This window comes from Melanerpes formicivorus, unplaced genomic scaffold, assembly GCF_026170545.1.
Source record: "Melanerpes formicivorus ecotype bairdi unplaced genomic scaffold, bMelFor1.0.p_v2 SCAF_23, whole genome shotgun sequence".
Taxonomy (NCBI): domain Eukaryota; kingdom Metazoa; phylum Chordata; class Aves; order Piciformes; family Picidae; genus Melanerpes; species Melanerpes formicivorus.
Window position 1 is genome coordinate 5532375 of NW_027142375.1, and position 19974 is coordinate 5552348.

Consider the following 19974-nt stretch of genomic DNA (forward strand, 5'->3'; position numbering starts at 1 on the left):
CCTGGTCTATTCTATTCTATTCTATTCTATTCTATTCTATTCTATTCTATTCTATTCTATTCTATTCTATTCTATTCCATTCCATTCCATTCCATTCCATTCCATTCCATTCCATTCTTTTTTATGTTTAAAATGGACAGTAGAAATGTAAAGGATGTGTCCCCCACAAAGGAGCTGAGAATGTAGCGGAGGAGGAGTTAGGTGCTCCAACTTTTTTTGTTTATTGATGTACTATTAATGTATAGCCAAGTGAATCTGAATTTGTAACAGGACTGCTATTTTTATCAGCATCTGTGGCTTCTGTCAGCAGGTGGCATATCTGAACTCTGTCAGGTTGATTCAGGGTAGGCTGTGAAGCATTAAAGTCATAATCTGCAACAGCTTTTTCTTTGGGCAAAGCCTGCATTTTTTTTATGGTTGGGCTTTTTTTTTATTTAAGGACAGTGCACTGCAAAAAGATTTTTTTAATGAAGGTTTTGAAGGTGCTGGAAGTTAGCCTTGGTCAGGTCAGGTCAAGTCAGGGAAAAGAAGTATGAGGTGAGGGAGTTTTGGAAATCTACAAATTCAGGTCATGCACTGAAGCAGAATTCTGATGTTAAGCACCTTGGACCGAGGAGATGAATGCCTGGCTTGGAGCATGTAACAAGACTGGGAGTAAATATTCTGTGCTTGTAGAGTTGCAAGAATTGAGGCATGCCCAAAAGCCTGCCTTTAGCCATTCGCTTTGTGACCATTTGAGGCTGTGCCTTTAAGAAAGGGGCCGTGCTGGGACACTCTGGCTGAATGTTTTGGAATAATAACGAAAACAATCAGATATTCTAAACAAATTTCATTGGTAGATTGATAGAATGTAACTTTAAGTTTTTAGTGCAGCTGGAATTTTTCTCCGTTCGTGCGTTACTTTCCCTCTCCCTTCCAGCTTGCCTGCTTCTGGGCTCCTAGCCAGGACGACCTTGGACAAGATAAGCACTAATCCTGTACTAATAGGCCTACTAAAATTCTTCTTTCTTAGTAACTACCTTTTTCTCTCTCTAACCCTCTTTGGGAAAAAAAGGAGGTAGGGGGAGAGAAGGGGGTAGAAGGGGGAACCCTCCTCTGTCTGGAGGTGGGGGTCTTGTTCCTGTATCTTTCTTTGCTGTATACTGCTGTATATATATTGTAAATACTGTATATATTATGTATATATCTAACCTGCCTTTCCACATTGCTTGTAAAATATAGTATCATAGTATCATAGTATCAGTCAGGGTTGGAAGGGACCACAAGGATCATCTAGTTCCAGCCCCCCTGCCATGGGCAGGGACACCCCACACTAGATCAGCCTGGCCACAGCCTTATCCAGCCTGGGCTTAAACACCTCCAGGGACGAGGCCTCAACCACCTCCCTGGACAACCCATTCCAGGGTTTCACCACTCTCATGGGGAAGAACTTCCTCCTCACATGCAGCCTGAATCTCCCCACCTCCAGCTTCATTCCATTCCCCCTAGTCCTATCACTACCTGAGATCCTGAGCAGTCCCTCCCCAGCCTTCCTGTAGGCCTCCTTCAGATACTGGAAGGCCACAATGAGGTCACCTGGGAGCCTTCTCATCTGCAGACTGAACAGCCCCAGCTCCTTCAGTCTGTCATCCCTTCCGCTTCTCCGGCTGAGTTAGCTGTGTTTTTTTTCCTCTTTGTGGGGGAGAGAAGGCTAGGCCTTCTCTCTCAACCCGCTGCTCGCTTCCAATCCTCCTCACCTGCACTGGCGTGTTGCACATGCTCGGGTTTAATCGCTGCACCTCCTGCTAATGCCGCGTGGTATCATGCGGGTGTAATTGCAAACATAATGAAAAGTAGAAATATGAGCTCTTTTATGGGCTCTTTTATTAAATCATGGCTGAGAAGTGGGCTGGGAGTGCTACATTTTTGTGTGTTTGACTTATGGGGTGTCTAGCTTAGTAAAGCACAAATTAACCCAGTTCTACTGCGGCTTGAAAAGTCACACTTTCAGATGTCTGTGGAACCATCTCATTAGTTATTCAGATTGACAGAAGTTTCTGTTTGCTTAATTGCCTGTTCAGAGATTAAAGAACTTTGGGAGCTGTGTTTTTATTAAAAATTAGATATATAGACCCACTCTTGTATAAACAGTATGGGCAAATAAGGCATGCTGCACAAAATGAAGACCAAATTCTGTTCTCCAGTGTAATGAAAGTTTGTCTGAATGTATCTGATATTTCAGGCCTACAAGGTACCATAAAATATCTCAAGGCAACTGGTTTGTGGTCTGTGGCAAAACTGAGGGAACTCACTGATGCCAGGACTTCGTATTTCTGTGCAGATGACGAAAGGGAGCTTTGGTTATAATTGTTTGAGCCAAAATGGTTCCATCCGACTGCAGGTTTTGGGGGCCTGTATTAACCCTGCACACTAATTAAGGTAGACACGTGTTTGCCCAGCATTTAGAAGTCTGAGGCACCTATTCTAACAGAGCCTTGTTGGTGTTCTTGTAAAAAAAAATTAATACTTTTTTTTTTTCCATGAATGGCATTGTGCAGAACAGTAGCTCAGCATATGAGTTAAATATAATGTGTGTGTGTGTGTTTAGACATGGTGTGACATTATAACCTGAGCTTTTGGCGGAGGTCGTGACTGAGCATGAATAATAAGTAAAATCTGTGGTAGTTTCTAGTTTCTGCCTTCAGGAGTAAAACTGTAGTAGGAGGTTTCCAGTGACAGTGAAAAACAAGAAGTAAAAGTGCACTGATTTCCTACAGGGGTTTTCTTAGCATGGGTCGGATTTGTTCCCAGCAACAGCTAAAAGATGTTGTTTTTTCAGACCTAGATGCCACATTCCCCTTGTAGGGAGCCAGAGTGAAAAATGCTCAACTGCTCATCACTGTGCTTCAGAAATGGATCTCTTTTCTTGCTGTCATCTGCTGTCAGGTGACTGTCCAGGTTCCTTAGAGAGACAAGAGTATGTATTGCATTGGGTACTCACTGGCCAAACCAAACCAGACTGAAGTAATTGCATTCTCAGAACATACTGAAACTCAAGCTTTGTGGATTTGTGGAGAAAAGATGATCTCATATTCCATGCATAGCAACAGTTCTGTTACCATATCTTGGGTGTGAATGCATGACAAATAATAATTACTAACCTAGAGCCCCAAATCAAACAGCTTGAATGCTTATGAAGACCAAGAACATTATCTTAGTCAAACCTGCATAGATTTGTTGCTCAGTGATTCCCTAGTACAGCTAGATGCCAGGAACAAAGTGCCTGAAGGTCTCTTCTGCTGAGGGACCACCAGCAGATTGGAGTTTGTTTTCTTGATGAGTTTTCAGGGAATCCTGATAAAACAGTGGCACTAAGTAAGAGTAACTTCCACTGATGGATCAGTGTCTCATATTTACTGTTAATCAGAACATCCTGCAGGAACACAGGGGGGCTGTGGCACTAAGGTGTTGCTGTGAGGGCCGAGGGTGGCTGAAGGGTGGTTGTAGCCAGGAAAGGGTTTGTCTCTTCTCCCAGGCAACCAGCACCAGAACAAGGGGACACAGTCTCAAGCTGTGCCAGGGGAAGTTTAGGCTCGAGGTGAGGAGAAAGTTCTTCACCGAGAGAGTAATTCATCATTGGAATGTGCTGCCCAGGGAGGTGGTGGAGTCACCATCCCTGGAGGTGTTCAAGAGGAGATTGAATGTGGCACTTGGTGCCATGGTCTAGTCATGAGGTCTGTGGTGACAGGTTGGACTCAATGATCTTTGAGGTCTCTTCCAACCTTAGTGATACTGTGATACTGTGAAAATAGGGCTATGCTATGAGGGGAAAAGACATGATAGGTGGGGGGTTTTGCTCACAATTCTTCTCATAGCTTTCCTCTGCACTTTCTAGGTTTCTTCCTTTTCCTGCATCATGTCTGCATTTCCCTCACAATTCTGATAAATTTCTCATTTGCTTGTTGCCTTGGCAGTAAAAATGTGTTGAACCTGGTTTGCTATAAAGAATATGCTCTGGGAAGATTGACTCAGTTGTTAGATTTTTGTGCTTCCCTCTAGAACTGAATCTTGCCAGAGGAGAAGGCACAAAAATTTAACATTGCATCTTATCTCAACCTCCTACTACAGGTAGCTTTACATATAACCTCCTGTTTGTTGTATTTCATCTTTCCAGCCTCTTCAGAGCATTCTAGTTTGATACAGACATAAACTGCACCAGCAACTGTAAAGCTACTGTGCTGTAGAATTGTATTTTAGTTGCACCTACCTGTCATTAATTGTATGGGAATTTGCACAGTACTCTCCCCAAGGAACAATTTCATTGAAAAGTAGCTGAGTTGTCTAGACTATAGCAACTCATAAAATCATCACTAGTTTTGGGGTTTGAGCTACAAAGCAGCAATAGAAACATGACTTGTAGATTTAAAGCACTTTCAAGCACAGGAACTGTTTTATAACCCCCATCGTAGTAGTCTGACCTGGCAAACCATTTTCAACAGGGTTGAGAACAGAAAATGCACAACAAACTTCAAGTGAAGATTATCTCTGTGCTAATTTGTAATAGGGTTTTTTTTGTGTAGCAGTGCACCTACTGTACATGGACCTTACTCCTACAAATGGGGAAAAAAATACACATTGTGCCTGCCTTTCACAGCTTGTGGCATAACTGGCTTCATGAAGGGATATCTTGATGATGGAAAAAGGACTTCAGGAGTTCTGGGTAACAATGATGCCATTCATGTTTGTGTGTTTGAACTGCAAGGGCTGATTGGTGGAAGGATGATGAGTATTATTATTATTATTATTATTATTATTATTATTATTATTATTATTATTATTATTATTATGTAATTTGCTAATTACCTTGAAAATAAACTGAAAGCACAAATGGTTTATTTGTACCATTATAGTGCCTTGAGAACTCAAACCCGGTCATTCTAGCCCTACTTGTGCTGTATGTAGTTATGGTTTTCAAGGAGTTTTTACAGTGCATAACGGGGAAAAAAGGAAAAGGAAAAAAAACCCATAGTTATTTAAGCCAGCATTTCAGTGTGCTGAAGATAGGGGAACTTCAGCAAATGTTTGAGTTTTCCTTGCACTGCGGCCAAAGCAAATCACAAGTAGTAAAAAGCAAGGACTAACATACCATTGCACACTCAATAGCTTAAAACAGAGAGCTTTATTTCACAGGGGAAGTGGTGCATTCTGAGTCAATGTCAGCCAGCCCATGATCATCAAGATGATGTAGAACTCTAGGAAGAGCTCTAGGGTTATTTGTAGCTCTCATGGATTACCAAACAAGCTCAAGGCTATGAAGGATTTGCTGACCCCCCAAGACTGCACACTTTTTTCATGTTTTTAGTGCTTGTGGCCTGGCAGGTGGAAGACACCACCCTAATTCTTGCTGAAGATGAAGGCTAGTGCTTTGTCCATGCTAGCATAGGCTCCCACTTGTGAGATTTTTCCATATATAGTCAGACAACATCATCCACAGCAATTTCTCAGCATTTCTGCCTCTAATGCCAAAGGATACCAGATGCCAAGGAGCAATGGAAAATAACAACTTGAAAAGTACTTCATTTCAGCTTCAGCCCAGTGATAGATCATCTGAAACAACTCACACCTGCCAGCAGATGTTCTGTACACCTGATTGAAACAGTGATAGCCTCAAAGAATGGTTTGGGACAGCATGCCAGGCGCAGTGCAGGGTTTGTTTGGTCAGAATCTGTGGGGCTTTTTAAAAGAGAGAGGAGATGTTATTCCCTGCTGAGCATGTTCTTAGGTTTGGCTGTTAAAAGTGCATTTCTTAGGAACATGAAAGAGGATCAATTTTAAAACTTAGCAGCTCCTTCCTGTAGATTTAATGTGTAGGCAGAATGACAGAAGCCTTGATCTTGGCTCAGTAATCAATAGGCATGTCAGTGCTTACTGGTAATTCTGAGTATTGTCATTGCCACTGTCTTTCAAATTATACTGAAGGAGTTTCTTAAGTCTGTGTGGTCAGAGCATTTAAAAGCAGGTAGAGGGAGGGATCAAGTGTATTTCTGTGCAAAATAAATCCTGACCTTCAGTGCATTGAAGTGTAGAGTCTGCCATTGCCTCCCTCATTGCTGGTCAAGGGTTTGTAACCCTCCTGGGACTCATAAGTGTGAAATTCCCGCGGCTCAAAGCCACTGAAAGAGTGCTGAGCTGCCCTGGGTCTCTGCAGCTCCACCGCCCCCTGGTCCTCCACAGGCAGCCTGCTGTGGGATTCCTGCGCTGTGATTGAGTCCATTCACACCCGAGGGTCTAAGGTCTGGCCTGGGAGCATCTTAGACATCTCCACGTAGCTGAATCCTGCTGAAACCAGCAGCACTTCTTGTGCAGTGAGTGCTACCTGTGCAGTGACAGCGAGCCCTTGGGTTGCAGCCTGGTGGTAGCTCAATGCATCCTTGCTGAGTTTGTGTGCTGAAGGCAAGGCACACAGCAGTCGGGGCAGGTAAGGACTGTGCCTTAGCAGCTTTATGGCCTGTGCTGTAAGTGGCTGCATAGCTCTTGTACAGCTGTAAAGCATGTTTAACCCAATGTTATAAAACACATCTCAAATGTAATTTCATAGCTTCATAAACTGTAGTTCATTTATGTAGGTGCTTTTTATTGTAATCCTTTATCTTAAACATGAAACTGTTTCCTGATACCCTTTTTTTTTTAATGATAAAGGGGGAAAAGAAAAGAAAAACCTGCCTTTTTGTTATGTGCATCAGGAGAGTCCTTAAGTACAGTAATAGTACCCTGTACTTGTATTTTTCTATGTCTAACCTCAGAATGCAGACCTTGGAACTGAAAAACCAAAATAACATTAATTATGACTGTTCTTCGCTGTGGTTTTTGGAGTATAAGTTTGTAACAGATGTCTGGGGGGAGAGGAAGGGGGGAGGAAGGATGGCTTGTTTCTTTTTCTCAGCCCCAACTGGTTTTAATTCTTTCTTGAACATTTGGAGAATATCTTTAAACATTTGCCAGAGTTCAATTAACATCCCCTGACTGAAGGTGGGACTCAAAACTCACATGTTTTTCTTCAAACGTATACCTGCTCTCGCTGCCTGTGCCAAAGCCAGGCAAAGAAAGGATTCCAGCTGGCAGAGGTTTTATTACTGTTACATTAATTTGCAGGTTAAGCCTGGAGTTGGGAGGGGTCTGCTAGGTTGATTTATTTATTTACTTTATTTATTTTCATGATTAAGAAACCCAAAATGTCAAACACTGCCATTTAATCCCAGGAAGGTTGTGCTCCTTTTTGGGGGAGCAGTTAACAGCTTCTTCTTGTTTACATGAAGTTGTAGGAATCTAGTTTAAAAATATGTTTAAAGTGGAGATTGTGTTCTTGGGTTTCTCGTGTTTTGCCTGCACTGTGTATCAACAGAGGATTGTGCACGTTGTTGAAAGCCCTTTTTTGTGGCAAACAGGGTTGGGGGCCGGGGCGGGGGGGGGGGGGAGGTTTATATAAGAATGCAAAATAACTTCCCGAGACTATTGGCGCAGTGCGACCATAAAACCTCAAGGGCACATTGTGCAGTGACATTGTAACAATTTGCTTTAGCACCTCTGCAGCCTTCTTACAAAGTCCTGTTCTACAGAGCACAAGCCCTGGTATCAGTTGACTGGTTTTCCCAGGCCTGGTTCTTCACATGCATGTTTTTGTGATTAGTTGCTGGTCTGCAAGTAGTTGGAAATGGAGATTTGGGTATTAGTTTTTTTTTCCCCTGATTGAGCTTATTACACATATGTTTTATTCACATACATGTTGATCTGCTGGAGAGTAGAGAGGCTTTGCAGAGGGACCTCGACAGGCTGGACAGATGGACAGAGTCCAACGGCATGAGACTGAACACATCCAAGTGCCAGGTTCTGCACATTGGCCACAACAACCCCATGCAGTGCTACAGGCTGGGGTCAGAGGGGCTGGAGAGTGGCCAGGCAGAGAGGGACCTGGGGGTACTGGTCGATGGTAGGATGAACAGGAACCAGCAGTGTGCCCAGGTGGCCAGGAGGGCCAATGGCATCCTGGCCTGCATCAGGAACAGTGTGGCCAGCAGGAGCAGGGAGGTCATTCTGCCCCTGTACACTGCACTGGTTAGGCCACACCTTGAGTCCTGTGTCCAGTTCTGGGCCCCTCAGTTTAAGAAAGATGTTGACTTGCTGGAGTGTGTCCAGAGAAGGGCAACAAAGCTGATGAGGGGTTTGGAGCACAGCCCTGTGAGGAGAGGCTGAGGGAGCTGGGATTGCTTAGCCTGGAGAAGAGGAGGCTCAGGGGTGACCTTATTGCTCTCTGCATCTACCTGAAAGGAGGTTGTAGCCAGGAGGGGGTTGGTCTCTTCTCCCAGGCAGCCAGCACCAGAACAAGAGGACACAGTCTCAGGCTGCACCAGGGGAGGTTTAGGCTGGAGGTTAGGAGGAAGTTCTACACAGAGAGGGTGATTGCCCATTGGAATGTGCTGCCTGGGGAGGTGGTGGAGTCACCATCACTGGAGGTGTTCAGGAGGAGACTTGATGGGGTGCTTGGTGCCATGGGTTAGTTGATTAGGTAGTGTTGGATGATAGGTTGGACACGATGATCTTGAAGGTCTCTTCCAACCTGGTCTGGTCTATTCTATTCTATTCTATTCTATTCTATTCTATTCTATTCTATTCTATTCTATTCTATTCTATTCATTTCTACATTAAATATGTTGTACCATATCTACCTATATAGGTGTGCAATCGTCTTCCAGTGGAGTTATGATCTCTGGATTGGGATTTTGTATTTCAGCTTTAAAGACTGTGCTTTGTTGTACTGGTATCACCATACAGATATATATCAAGATAGAAAATGCCACAATGGCTCCCAAGGCCAGAGAGAGTCCAGGTGCTCCATCAACCCCTTTGATACAGCATTTAACAGCTTATTCTTGTTTACATGAAGTTGTGGAAATCTAGTTTTCAAATGTGTTGGCTCTGGAGGAGTATTTTCTTTTCACCTGAGTGTAAATAGTGATGTTTGTCTTGTAGCCCAAATGATGACCAGATCTCATGTATAAGTAGTTTCCAATTATACTGAAAGTGAATAAGAATATGCAACACTAATGCCATGCTACTAGCACTTTAAATAAAAACCTTTATGCTTATTTTGTACCTTTATCATTTTAGCTATACCTCTAGGGTTTCAGGATGATTTCCCATGCAGACTAGCTCAGCTGAAATCTTTCTATGCCAAAACACAGTAGATTCAGTTCTGGGCTTTACCCCTAGGGTCTGACATGTTTGTATGCTTCCCAAAGTGGATTCAAACCTTGCCACTGAATGCATTTTCAGTCTCTTAAAATCCAGCATTGAGCTTACATTTAAATGAAAACTAAAGGTGATTTGAGATGTTGGAATTGACCTAGCTACCACTTCATTTAAAACACCGAGGTTATCCATGGGTTGGGTGCATAACTGCTTGTGTGTGGTTCTTGTTTGAGGTACCACCATCCAGAATAACTAGAAAGTATCTTTTCACACTCTTTATGTGGCTGTGCAAGTTATCCTTGGCATTTCACTGGTGACTCTGAGAGAGGGTAGAGGATGTCCAGAAACAACAGTCTATATCCTTGCTTGCTTAAATGCTCCCACCCTTTGATGCAGCAGACCCCACTCACTGACAGCTACTCTTCAAATGATGCATGTAGCTCTTTGTGTTTTAATCCATATTCACACCATTACATGAGGTATGTTGTTTAAGTTCTCTTGATGCTTATTCACTAGCTGAGTCTTGCTTCAGGCAGAGACAGTGGAAAGTTAGTTCTTCTGAGTAGTAATAGTTCCTAAACAGCTATTTATTCAGGGCTTGATACTCAGTCTGAGCTAGGAGAGGGCTGAAGGGAAAGGTGGTTTCTCCAGAAGCCATTTTCCTGGCCAAATCCTGCTCTGACTAGTGTCATGAGGAAGAGTAGGATGCTGGCAGCATAACTGGGTGAAGTGCAAGGCGAGGGATGTGCTCCTGGCACGACGTGTGTGAGAGTGGCCCAGCAGCAACTGCCGCAGACCGCATGGCCTGCAGGACCTACTGTGGGGGACGTGCCCTGGGCCAGCCCACCCTGCTGGGCACAAGGCCAAGGCAAGAGTAAGTTGTAAGTGGTATTTTGTGGCTCTTTTGTGATCATGCAGAAGGATAGATGGATGTCTCTGCCAGCCTTGGCAAGTGCCCATTTGACAAACCATAACCATCTCAAGCAGCTCCCTCAAGTGACAGCAGAGCTGCCAAGCATGCAGTTGGCTTTGAGAACAGATTTACCTCTCCTCTCCCAGGAGCAAGGTTCAGAGATGTTTACTGGGATAAGAGAGAAAAAAATGAACTGGAGTTGCATTTGCAATCTAAAATACCAATGTCTGTACCACTGCATAGTGCTTGGTTTCAGCTACCCTGGGTTTCCTTCAGTTGTATTACATATGTGTTTGCACCATGTCTGGGGACACCAATGATACAATTAGTTTGGGAAATACAAGAAATTAGTCTGAATGGACCTTTCACAAAGGCTGATAAACACTTTGTGTCATCATGAGTGCCCTTCTATCCTTGTCCCCAAAACAAGCAAGCAACCAAAGGGAAAAATGTGGCTTGGTCTGTTTGGATGATCCTGTGTCTGAAATTCACTGCCTGAGCATGAAGAGCCAATGTACTGTGCCACCCATACCAGCTCACTGCCAAAAGTCATGCTGCAGCTTCCAGACTAGAGGCTTTCTTAGCAGCCATGACACATGGTATTCAACTGATTTGTATTTCATCTCCCCTAGCATCCTATTTCCTGTGCTTTATCTAAAGGAAGACTGTTTAATTTGCAATGACTCAATATGTCTTTAGATCAACAATGAGTATCAGCTGAGGGAGCATTCTCCCTGCTGGTGAGCATGAAGGAGGCTGTGTGCATCCATGGGCACAGAGGGAAGAAGTCTGACAAATCCATAAGTGTACTTTAGCATTGAGTCAAAATTCACGTAGTAAAACCATGGTTTGGTTTGGTTTGGTTTGGTTTGGTTTGGTTTGGTTTGGTTTGGTTTGGTTTGGTTTGGTTTGGTTTGGTTTAATCAAGGAAGCTGACCTACAGGAATTCAAACTTCCTGACATAAGAAGTGCTCTCATAAAACTGTTTCTATGAAGTACAGACTGCAAGTCCTGCGCAGGACAAAGTGTGAAGCTGAATTTTTATGAGAGATCATTGGAATTACCATGAACTTTCAGTGACACTAGCAATGTTGATTCCTACTGCAGGAAGCTAATCTCTTGTAGTTATTCATTGTATGCTTAAATGCATGCTTTCTGGTCACAAAAATAATTGGCAAGAATGTTTTGGGTTTGTTTTTCTTCATGGGAGGAGAAAGGAAGAACTAGTAATGCTCCTGACCAGAGGCTGGGATAGATTGTGTTCTCTGTAATGGCACACACAGCTTATGTTGGTTTTCATTAGCTATGTCTGTTTTAATATTTCAAGGCACAGTATAGAAGTCTCTAGACTTAAAAAGCGACATAACTACAAATGATCTGCACCTGCTAGAACCAGGACTCATTCAATGTTGAGGGGAAAACCCTCTGCAAATCTCATGGTGCAATGAATTAACTCTCCCAAAAGGTAGAGTTTATCTTGGCTACAGTGGTGCTAGTACCAAATGAAACACAGAAACTTTGTAAAAGGTGAGGTTCCAGATTTTCAGCAGTGTTTGTGGGATGTTGTCTGTTACAGAATGTCAAATGATTAACTGTCTGCAAAAATGTTTCTGAGCTGTTTAAATAACCGGCTTCATCTGCTAGAAAAAGAGAAGTAGTAGATGGGCATTCAAGAGATTAAATCTTTCCAGTAGGATTAAGTGATCTTCTTGCTGATGTTGAGAACAAAACTGACTGGAAGGAGAGGTAGAGCAAGGCTTCATGGTGCAACTTTGCTTTTCATCACACTGCAAAACTCTCTTACTGCACAGGTAGTAATAATAGTCCCTTCTTGTGCATGTGTTTACTTCCGGCAAACAAACTTCTGGGCTGCAGACAGCCTTCTCATTTCCCAGTATCACAGTATTTGTGACAGGTTGTGTTTAAGCACAACATAAAAAACAAAAGAGAAATAATGTTCCAGGATATTTAGTGACCCTGGATGTTTTCTGTCTTTTCATAACCAGTAATTTTATGTAGTACCTGGCTCTGATAGGACACACCATGCCAGCTACGCCTAGTACTGCTCACCTCAAGTCCATCTCCACCAGTGGAGTTCAGCCCCTCTTTGAGGAGCGTTGCCATTGTCTCAGCATGGAAGATTGCAGCAAAAAAAAACCCCACCAAACTAGCATTCTTTCCTTGCTTTATTTTTGTTTCATTTTTTTTAATCTGCTGGGGGCAGCACAGATGAAGTGAGCCTTTTGGCAAGGCCAGCCAAGCAAGAAGAGGGGAAATGGCTTCGTGGGTCGGGACTGAGGGAATGCTGCATGCGAGGGTGGGAGCAATATTACAGAGATGTTACTGAGTCATTTGGATAATAAAGCAGTGGGCTTAGGTTAGGCTGAGGTAGACCTATGCAGGGTCTCTGAATGAAAGCCAGATGATGAAAATGGATATGTTAAAAAGCAAGGAGCCCCAGAAAGAGCATTGCCAGGGGAGAGAGATTGAGAAAGCAATATTCTTACTATTGTAGAACTAGTATCTAGTTACAGTAATAGTATTGTATGTTTGTGCACTGCTTTTCTGAAAGCATGTGCTTCTCTGTCAGCCCTTCCCCTACAGATAATTAGACACTTCATCTTAGAGAAGTGGGTGTTGTTGAATTTGGGAGATTTTTGCTATTCAGGCTTCTGAAACACAATTCCTATGTTTTTCCTTTGAGTACTGATGGGAATAGTGATCGTTCTGCTTTCCAAGCACAATGAGACATGGTAAGGCTATTAGCACGTGTGCTGCAGGAATGTCTCTCTGCTCAGTCCCCCAGAAGGGCAGCATGCCCCAGCAGAGCATCCTGTTTTCCATGTGCATGGCAATGTCCAAGTGGAGATCAGTGAGCCAGCTGTCTTGGAGCTCTCTTAAGAGTTATTGCAAAGGCTTGTCCAAGTCGTGCAGTTGTTACACCCTGGAACAGGCCATGGGTTAGATGCAAAGGTGCTTCATTTTTTATTTTGCCTTTTAAAAGTAAATATTTACAAATCTCATTGTGAAACACCAGCCAAGTTAAAAAGAAAAGAAGAAAGAAACCAAATTAGACCTTGATGTAAGTGCAGTGCTGTGTCCTTCCCCTGCCGTGCGCCGCTGGTACCCTGGCACGCTGCTTGAGGAGCCAGCCGCAGCCCACGGCTCGGGCTGCAGTTTGTGCACCTGACGGATAGCCGAGAGCCACAGCCTCCTGCCTGGCGTGGGAACAGCTCTGCAAAGCCACCCTCCTCAGCCTTACAGTACTTAATTAAAATACCTCATCTAGGGGCCGTTTAATTACGGCAGCGCCAACCTCTGCCTTGTGCTTTTTGTTTTCCCTCTTCCCCCCTCCTCTCCTCTGATGTGTTGCACGCAATCAGTGAGGCACCACATGGGTTGCAACTCTTAGACACTGACAACTGAGGAAATTAAATTCTGAGGTGGAATCAGTTAAAAGCCTGACTGAAGCACTCTTGTTTTTCTATGGCAACTGAAACAACATAATTACTTAAAGGATAAATTTGGATTGCTAATGAGGGTTTTTTTCCAAGACTCTGAGGGTTTTTTTGCATTTTCTTTAAACCAGGACCTTCTTAAATACATTTTTGGGGTTTAATTTACCTTCTTTTACTTTTAAAGACAGTACCAGCAATTGAGTTCAGTAGGACAGTTCTGTAACAGCAATTCCAGCCTCCAGTTCCAGCTTTGTGTGGAGAGATGTGCCGCTCAGGTGCTTGGCACTGTTAGTATTACTGGTTTATGCAAGAAGAAAGAATGCATTTGTGTGGTCATTCCTACTTGAAAAGCCTCATCCATGGTGACAAGGCTATTTTTAAAAGCATTTGCTTGTACTGTTTAAGCAACCCTTTCCACAGTGCTAGACAAAGTCTTGCATTTTCATTCAGTTAAGCTGATTAAAAGAAATCTGTAAGGATGATCTGACCTCTCAGATGCTTTTGCACGCATTTTGATTTCTCTTGTCTCCCCTCCTCGAGTCTACCTACAAGTGAAGCATGGGCAAAAGTTGCTACAGAATTGAGTCTAGCACACAAAGTTGCTATGAGAATGAAAAGGATGCCCTGAAAATACAGGAAAGCCTAAGGAAATGCATAATTGCAATGATTCCTACTTCTCCCCACTGTTCTGTGTATCTTTTCCCTCATATACCATATTGCATATTAAGTTTTATAGAGCACTGACTGTTGTTGTGTAAAAGCATGGTCCTTGTTATCACTACAAGCAGCTATATGCTTAGTAGATGCCTTACAGTCTCAAATGATGTTTTCTTTGGGAGGACAAAATCCTGTTTAGGAAGAAATTGCTTGTTCTTACAAGGGCTTACAAGGCAGGGATTATAATGGCCGAAATAGTTGGTATCAGTGTTTGGAAACCTTGGTTGTTTTCTCATCCTAGGAGTGAATTAGTGTATTTACAACGGGGTTTTCTGTTGCTTTTGCTTAGAAAACCCCACTGAGCTGAAAAGTTCGGAGGGAACAGCTTGAGGAATTTTTTCCATCCAGATACAATCAAGGGCAGGAAATCGTTGAGGCAGAGTTGTGGTTTTGCCTTCATTTTTTTATTAGTTAATTAAACTATAATTCTTAGCTTCATTTTAGGTTAACTGTTCCTAGAGGTCAGAAATACTTTCAGAGTTCAATAATGCTTTCTTTGGCTTTCACTGATTCGGTGTGGGATAAGGAGTCACAGTCAGTAGGGCAGGGCTTTCCAGATGTGCAGCAGCGCATGTGTGCGTGCGCTCATGTCAACAGTTGTTGATGGTGGGAACCCATCCATCTTCCCTCATCTGCACACCACCCTGTGTGGATGAAAACCACAGGAAAGAAACGCAGATAGCCTGACATCTGTAAGCGAACTTGCAACGTCTGATTAAAGTTCGGGAGTCCTGAGTACTCGCAGCTGCCCGCTGACGTGCATTTGACTCGGTGCTGGCGAGATGCGGAGCCGGAGGGAGAGCACTAGGGGAGGGCAAACCTGAAGGGCACAATCTGAGACGATAGGTGTGTATAGAGCTTCACTAGAAGCAAGAAACGCCAAACCCAAGATCTCGCTGCACATTGCCAACACGGGGTTTTCTCCGCGAAGCTGGGATGTTTCTGTGAGGCATCCGTCTGCATTTGCTTCTCGGCGTGAGGAGCTGCTCGGAGGCGTGCGCTGAGAGGGCATGGGAGGGAAACAAACATGCGGTTGTCCCAGCGCTGGCTGCAGCGACGGGAGCTATTCCAGCACTCGGAGCCAAATCGGCTTTCAGCAGAAAGGGTAAAATTCAGCAGAGCTGGGAAAGGGAAAGAATAAAGGGGAGGGGAAACACAGCACCACCTCCTGCTGACACCGCAGAAGTTTGCCTCGGCTTTCCCTCTCTCTCCCTCTGTGCATATATTTTCCTTTTAATCAGCTGGGGCTCTTCCCTCCCCTGCTCATTTTATTTATTTTATTTTAACTGTATTTTTATAGTAGGGAATTCTGCTTTCCTAATTTCTCTTGTTTCACATTTAACTTCTTTGGAGGATTTCATTAATAGTGGCTGCAATTAAAATATAATAAATAAACTCAGCACCAGCTGCTCACATGGCTGTCACAGCATATCTGGAACATAATGCAGCCTGTTTGGGGCAGCCACACAATGCAATTTATGCCCACACCTGAGGGAATGGATTTCTCAACCATAATTGCTACAATATAATTCTTATTAATGTTGTGTTATAATTCCTATTAATTCCAAAGGGCTAGTAAATGCATTAGGAGTTGTCAACATATTATTCTACACTGTTTATGATCTGCAGAATTACACTCTTCAGCATTGTGTTGCATAAAGAAAAGCCTTGAAATTAGCTTTCATTGGAGGGACAGGGGGGAAGCCACATTTCCTGTTTGGGCACTGGGAAAGAGGGAAAGGTCCTGGTGTTTGAGGAGTAATGAAACTGCTTTCTAAAAATCAGGCCTTTGAACTTTCTGTGCCATGCAGTTCACTGTTTATGACGAGATATATATATATGTTAATAATGCCTGTCTGGTTACTAGAACGAGAACCACTGGTGTCTTTATGAAGGAATAAATAACTGTAAGAAAGCTAGGTTTATAAAATGAAAACTAACTGTGTTCCAGCAAAGACAGGAGTGGGGAAATTACAAATCATTGTAACTGATGTAATAAATACAGACTATGTTATCTTGCTGTGCTTTTATTCATTCCTACTTTATCTCACTACCCTGCTTTCCTTAGGTAGTGAATATGATGAGGAGGAAGTAGACTATGAAGAATCAGACAGTGATGAGTCCTGGACTACAGAAAGTGCTATCAGCTCTGAAGCTATCCTTAGTTCAATGTGCATGAATGGAGGGGATGAGAAGCCTTTTGCCTGTCCTGTTCCTGGATGTAAAAAAAGATATAAGGTAAGCAGTAGGGTAGACTTAGCTTATTTTCTGCTGGTGGAATGGTGGGGGGGAAGCCTTTAAAATCATTTGTACCTTTTTCATTTAAAAGACTTGTCACACTTATTTTTGTGGTATTTTAGCAGTGTTCATATTTTATTCACTGGTTTCATCTCAAGCACAACCAACTTGCTGGTTGTACAATGGATGTTGGCTTTTGCATCACTGTCTGTTAAGAGGGATTGCAGGTAGTGAGTCCTTTGCTTCACACATTTTAACAAAACTTCTGTTATGTAGGCAAATTAACTCCATAATTCAGGAGGCACTGCCAGCAAACCCACCTACTTCCCAGTAGTGCCAGAGTGAATTCTTTCTGCTAGAGATGCTGCCTCTTTTTTGTTAAGACTGTGCCCAGGGTACTTTTCCTGGCACAAGTGATAGCTAACATTTTGCAAGTCAGAGCTCACCTCAGGAAGGCCTCTGAGAAATTCTGGTATCATTCTGTCCTGGGTCCCAGTCCCTGTGACTTGCTTGCACAGCAGTTGGTGTGTCTGGCTCCAAGTGCAGGGCTTGCATCCCCCTGCATTGCATGCTGGAAAGCAATCCCCTCCCCACCCACCATCCTTTTGAAATTATTCTCCATTATGAGAAATTTTTGCCTGACAGTAGGGGTGAAGTAACTTGAACTTTGAACCTTGAGCTGGCTGGTGTAGAGCATGCCTTAGTGATGTGAGGACAGGAGCAGCAGCCCCTATAGACAGAAGCTATTGCTTCATGTGAACCAGAGAGGAGCTAGATGTAATTGTGTTGAACAGCTTGGGCTTCAGTATGGTGTTCCAGACGCTGGCTTTTGGGAACAGATACAGCATGTTGGCACGCTTCCTGTAAATCATTTTCTGGGCAGGAAGGATTGGAAAATCCAACCACTCATCTATACCCTATTAAAAACAGTGGTGCTTGGGCTGGTTTTTATACTAGCCTGAATTTATGGCTTCTCCTTTAAATAACCCAAACCTGGGAACTTTAAACACGAACAGAAATGTGAAAGAAAAAGATAGGAAGAGCAGTAACAGTTGAGATAAAGTGGTTGTGACAGGAACGAATAAGCTGTGCAGGAAAGCATGCAGTGCACAGACACAGGTTTCAGTGGCAGTGCAGCTGTGCTGGATGGTGGCAGGTCCCATGGCAGCAAATCACAAGAGTGGGATTCCTGTGCAGACCAGTGAACACTTGAGCAAGAAAGCAGTGTGCTCTTAGTGACATACAAGTCCTTTTTTTGGTCTTTGGTTTGGTTTGGTTTTCAGAGACGAGCCTTAACTGTGTAATGGTTCTTCACTTCGGTTGCAGGAAAAACTGAACACCATCTCCAGGGCAAAGGGAAAGATGTTTTCAGACTCTTTGCAAGAACTGCTTTGCAGATATCCACTATTAATCAAGAGTAATACTCTTTTCTTTTTTCTTCTTTTTTTTTTTTTGCCTGTGGTAGAAGCTGTGCCAGATGAAGGCTGCAGTATAAAACCTAAATCCCTAGCTCAGGAAGCAAACAAGCCATGGTGATTGTTAGAAGTCACTGTGCCCACAGGGCATCTATGCATTGCAGAAAACATTCCCTTAATGGGCAAAGGCTAGAAGGAGAACCCTGTAATTTGCTATATCCTGTCTGTTCTCTGTTTGACTGCCAGCCCTCTGGTTTTTTATTGCCCAAATAAGCAAGCTGTTTCTGCTGGCTTCTGCTATCTCACTACCTTCATCTCAAATGCGTGAGGACTGTCTAAGGGGTATCTTGTACACCATTAATGGTGGAACAGTTGGACAGGGAACAAATTAACGACCCTGTGAGAGTCTGACAGAGAGCAGCAGCAAATAAAACCTACCCTATTTTCCTAAGAGACTCACCTCTGTTTAGACCTGATAGGAAAACACATTTCCTTCAGCTCTGCCTCACCTCATCTCTCTTTTCTGGGAGCTCTGTTTCCTCCCTTTTTTCTTCTCGGCCTAATTTCTTCTTTTTACATTTTTATCTTTGTTTCCTTCCTTTTAGCTTCATGTCTGTTGTGTTTCTTGTTTCCTCTTCATTTTCCTTCTGCTTAACCCCCCTCCTCTGATGAATTATTTGTGGAGTCTGGGTAGGGAGTCTCGTGATCAAAGCAGTAGGATTTTCTGGTGGGTACTGGATAATCACAGTCAGGGCTGTAAAACAATTATAGCGCTCCAAACAGGAACAGGGGCATGCACATACAGTAATTGCCAGGCTCACTTTACGGCTGAGAAAGGATGCATTCCTTTGGGGAGCGAGGAGGAAAGGATATACACAATTTTCTTTTGTCTGGCCCTAGGTGACGTACATTTGAGAAGCAGAAAGGTTATTTTTGGATGTGTTATTTGTCTTACAGCACTGCTTAAAGGACCCAGCTAGGGATGGGTCTCCTTTTTACAAACAACAGGCAAGGATAAAAAATGGCCTCTGCACTGAAAAGTCATTATGGAAAGGTAAATAGGACAAGAATGAGTACAACAAATACTCCTAAGGAATGGGCTGGGGCAGACAATGGAAACTGCAATGAGAGCATGTTTATACATGATGAGTATCAGAAGACCCTACTGGCCTCCTGCCCAGCATCTCTCTCTTGGTGCTTTCCCATAGGCAGTGCAGTAGAAATGAGTCATGTACATTTAGTTGGGTTTCAGCTGGTTTATTTTCTTAAGAAATAAACTTGCTTGCTGGTAATACCTCTTGGTGCTCTATGTAGCATGGCAGAGATGTTGGTGAGGAGCTGAAGAGTCTGAAGCAATAAGAAACAGGGGTGGCAGGGGGTGGGTGTTTATATGTACATTTGTTTGTTGGACAGTCAGAAAGAGCTAAATTCACCTGGGGCACACTGACTTCTAGCTGCTTTAAACATAAGCCTCTGAACTAATTTCTACAGCTTGCTTTCCTCTTCTCTAGATGACAGTTTATCAGTATTTTGTCGTTCACCATTTTTACATAGTTTCTTTCTTCTTGGTGTACATGATGCCTTACATCTGATTTTTACAAAATCATCTGTGTGGTTCAAAGGGATCCAGAGATCCTAGCCTTGCTTCTGTGGAGATCTCAGCCTTGTTTCTGTGGAGACCTTAGCCTTGTTTCTGTGGAGACCTTAGCCTTGTTTCTGTGGAGCTCCTAGCCTTGTTTCTGTGGAGACCTTAGCCTTGTTTCTGTGGAGACCTTAGCCTTGTTCCTGTGGAGACCTTAGCCTTGTTCCTGTGGAGATCCTAGCCTTGTTTCTGTGGAGATCCTAGCCTTGTTTGTGTGGAGATCCTAGCCTTGCTTCTGTGGAGATCCTAGCCTTGTTTCTGTGGAGATCCTAGCCTTGTTTGTGTGGAGATCCTAGCCTTGTTTGTGTGGAGATCCTAGCCTTGTTTGTGTGGAGATCCTAGCCTTGCTTCTGTGGAGATCCTAGC

The 19974-nt window shown here is 43.3% G+C and overlaps 1 protein-coding gene across 1 annotated transcript in view; it reads left to right on the plus strand.

Moving 5' to 3' along the window:
* Positions 1-19974, plus strand: part of JAZF1 (JAZF zinc finger 1) — a 198979-nt gene that overhangs the window by 171042 nt on the left and 7963 nt on the right. The window contains exon 4 of the mRNA XM_068152376.1: positions 16382-16551. Coding sequence (XP_068008477.1) covers positions 16382-16551 — 170 coding nt within the window. The remainder of the gene's footprint in view (positions 1-16381; positions 16552-19974) is intronic.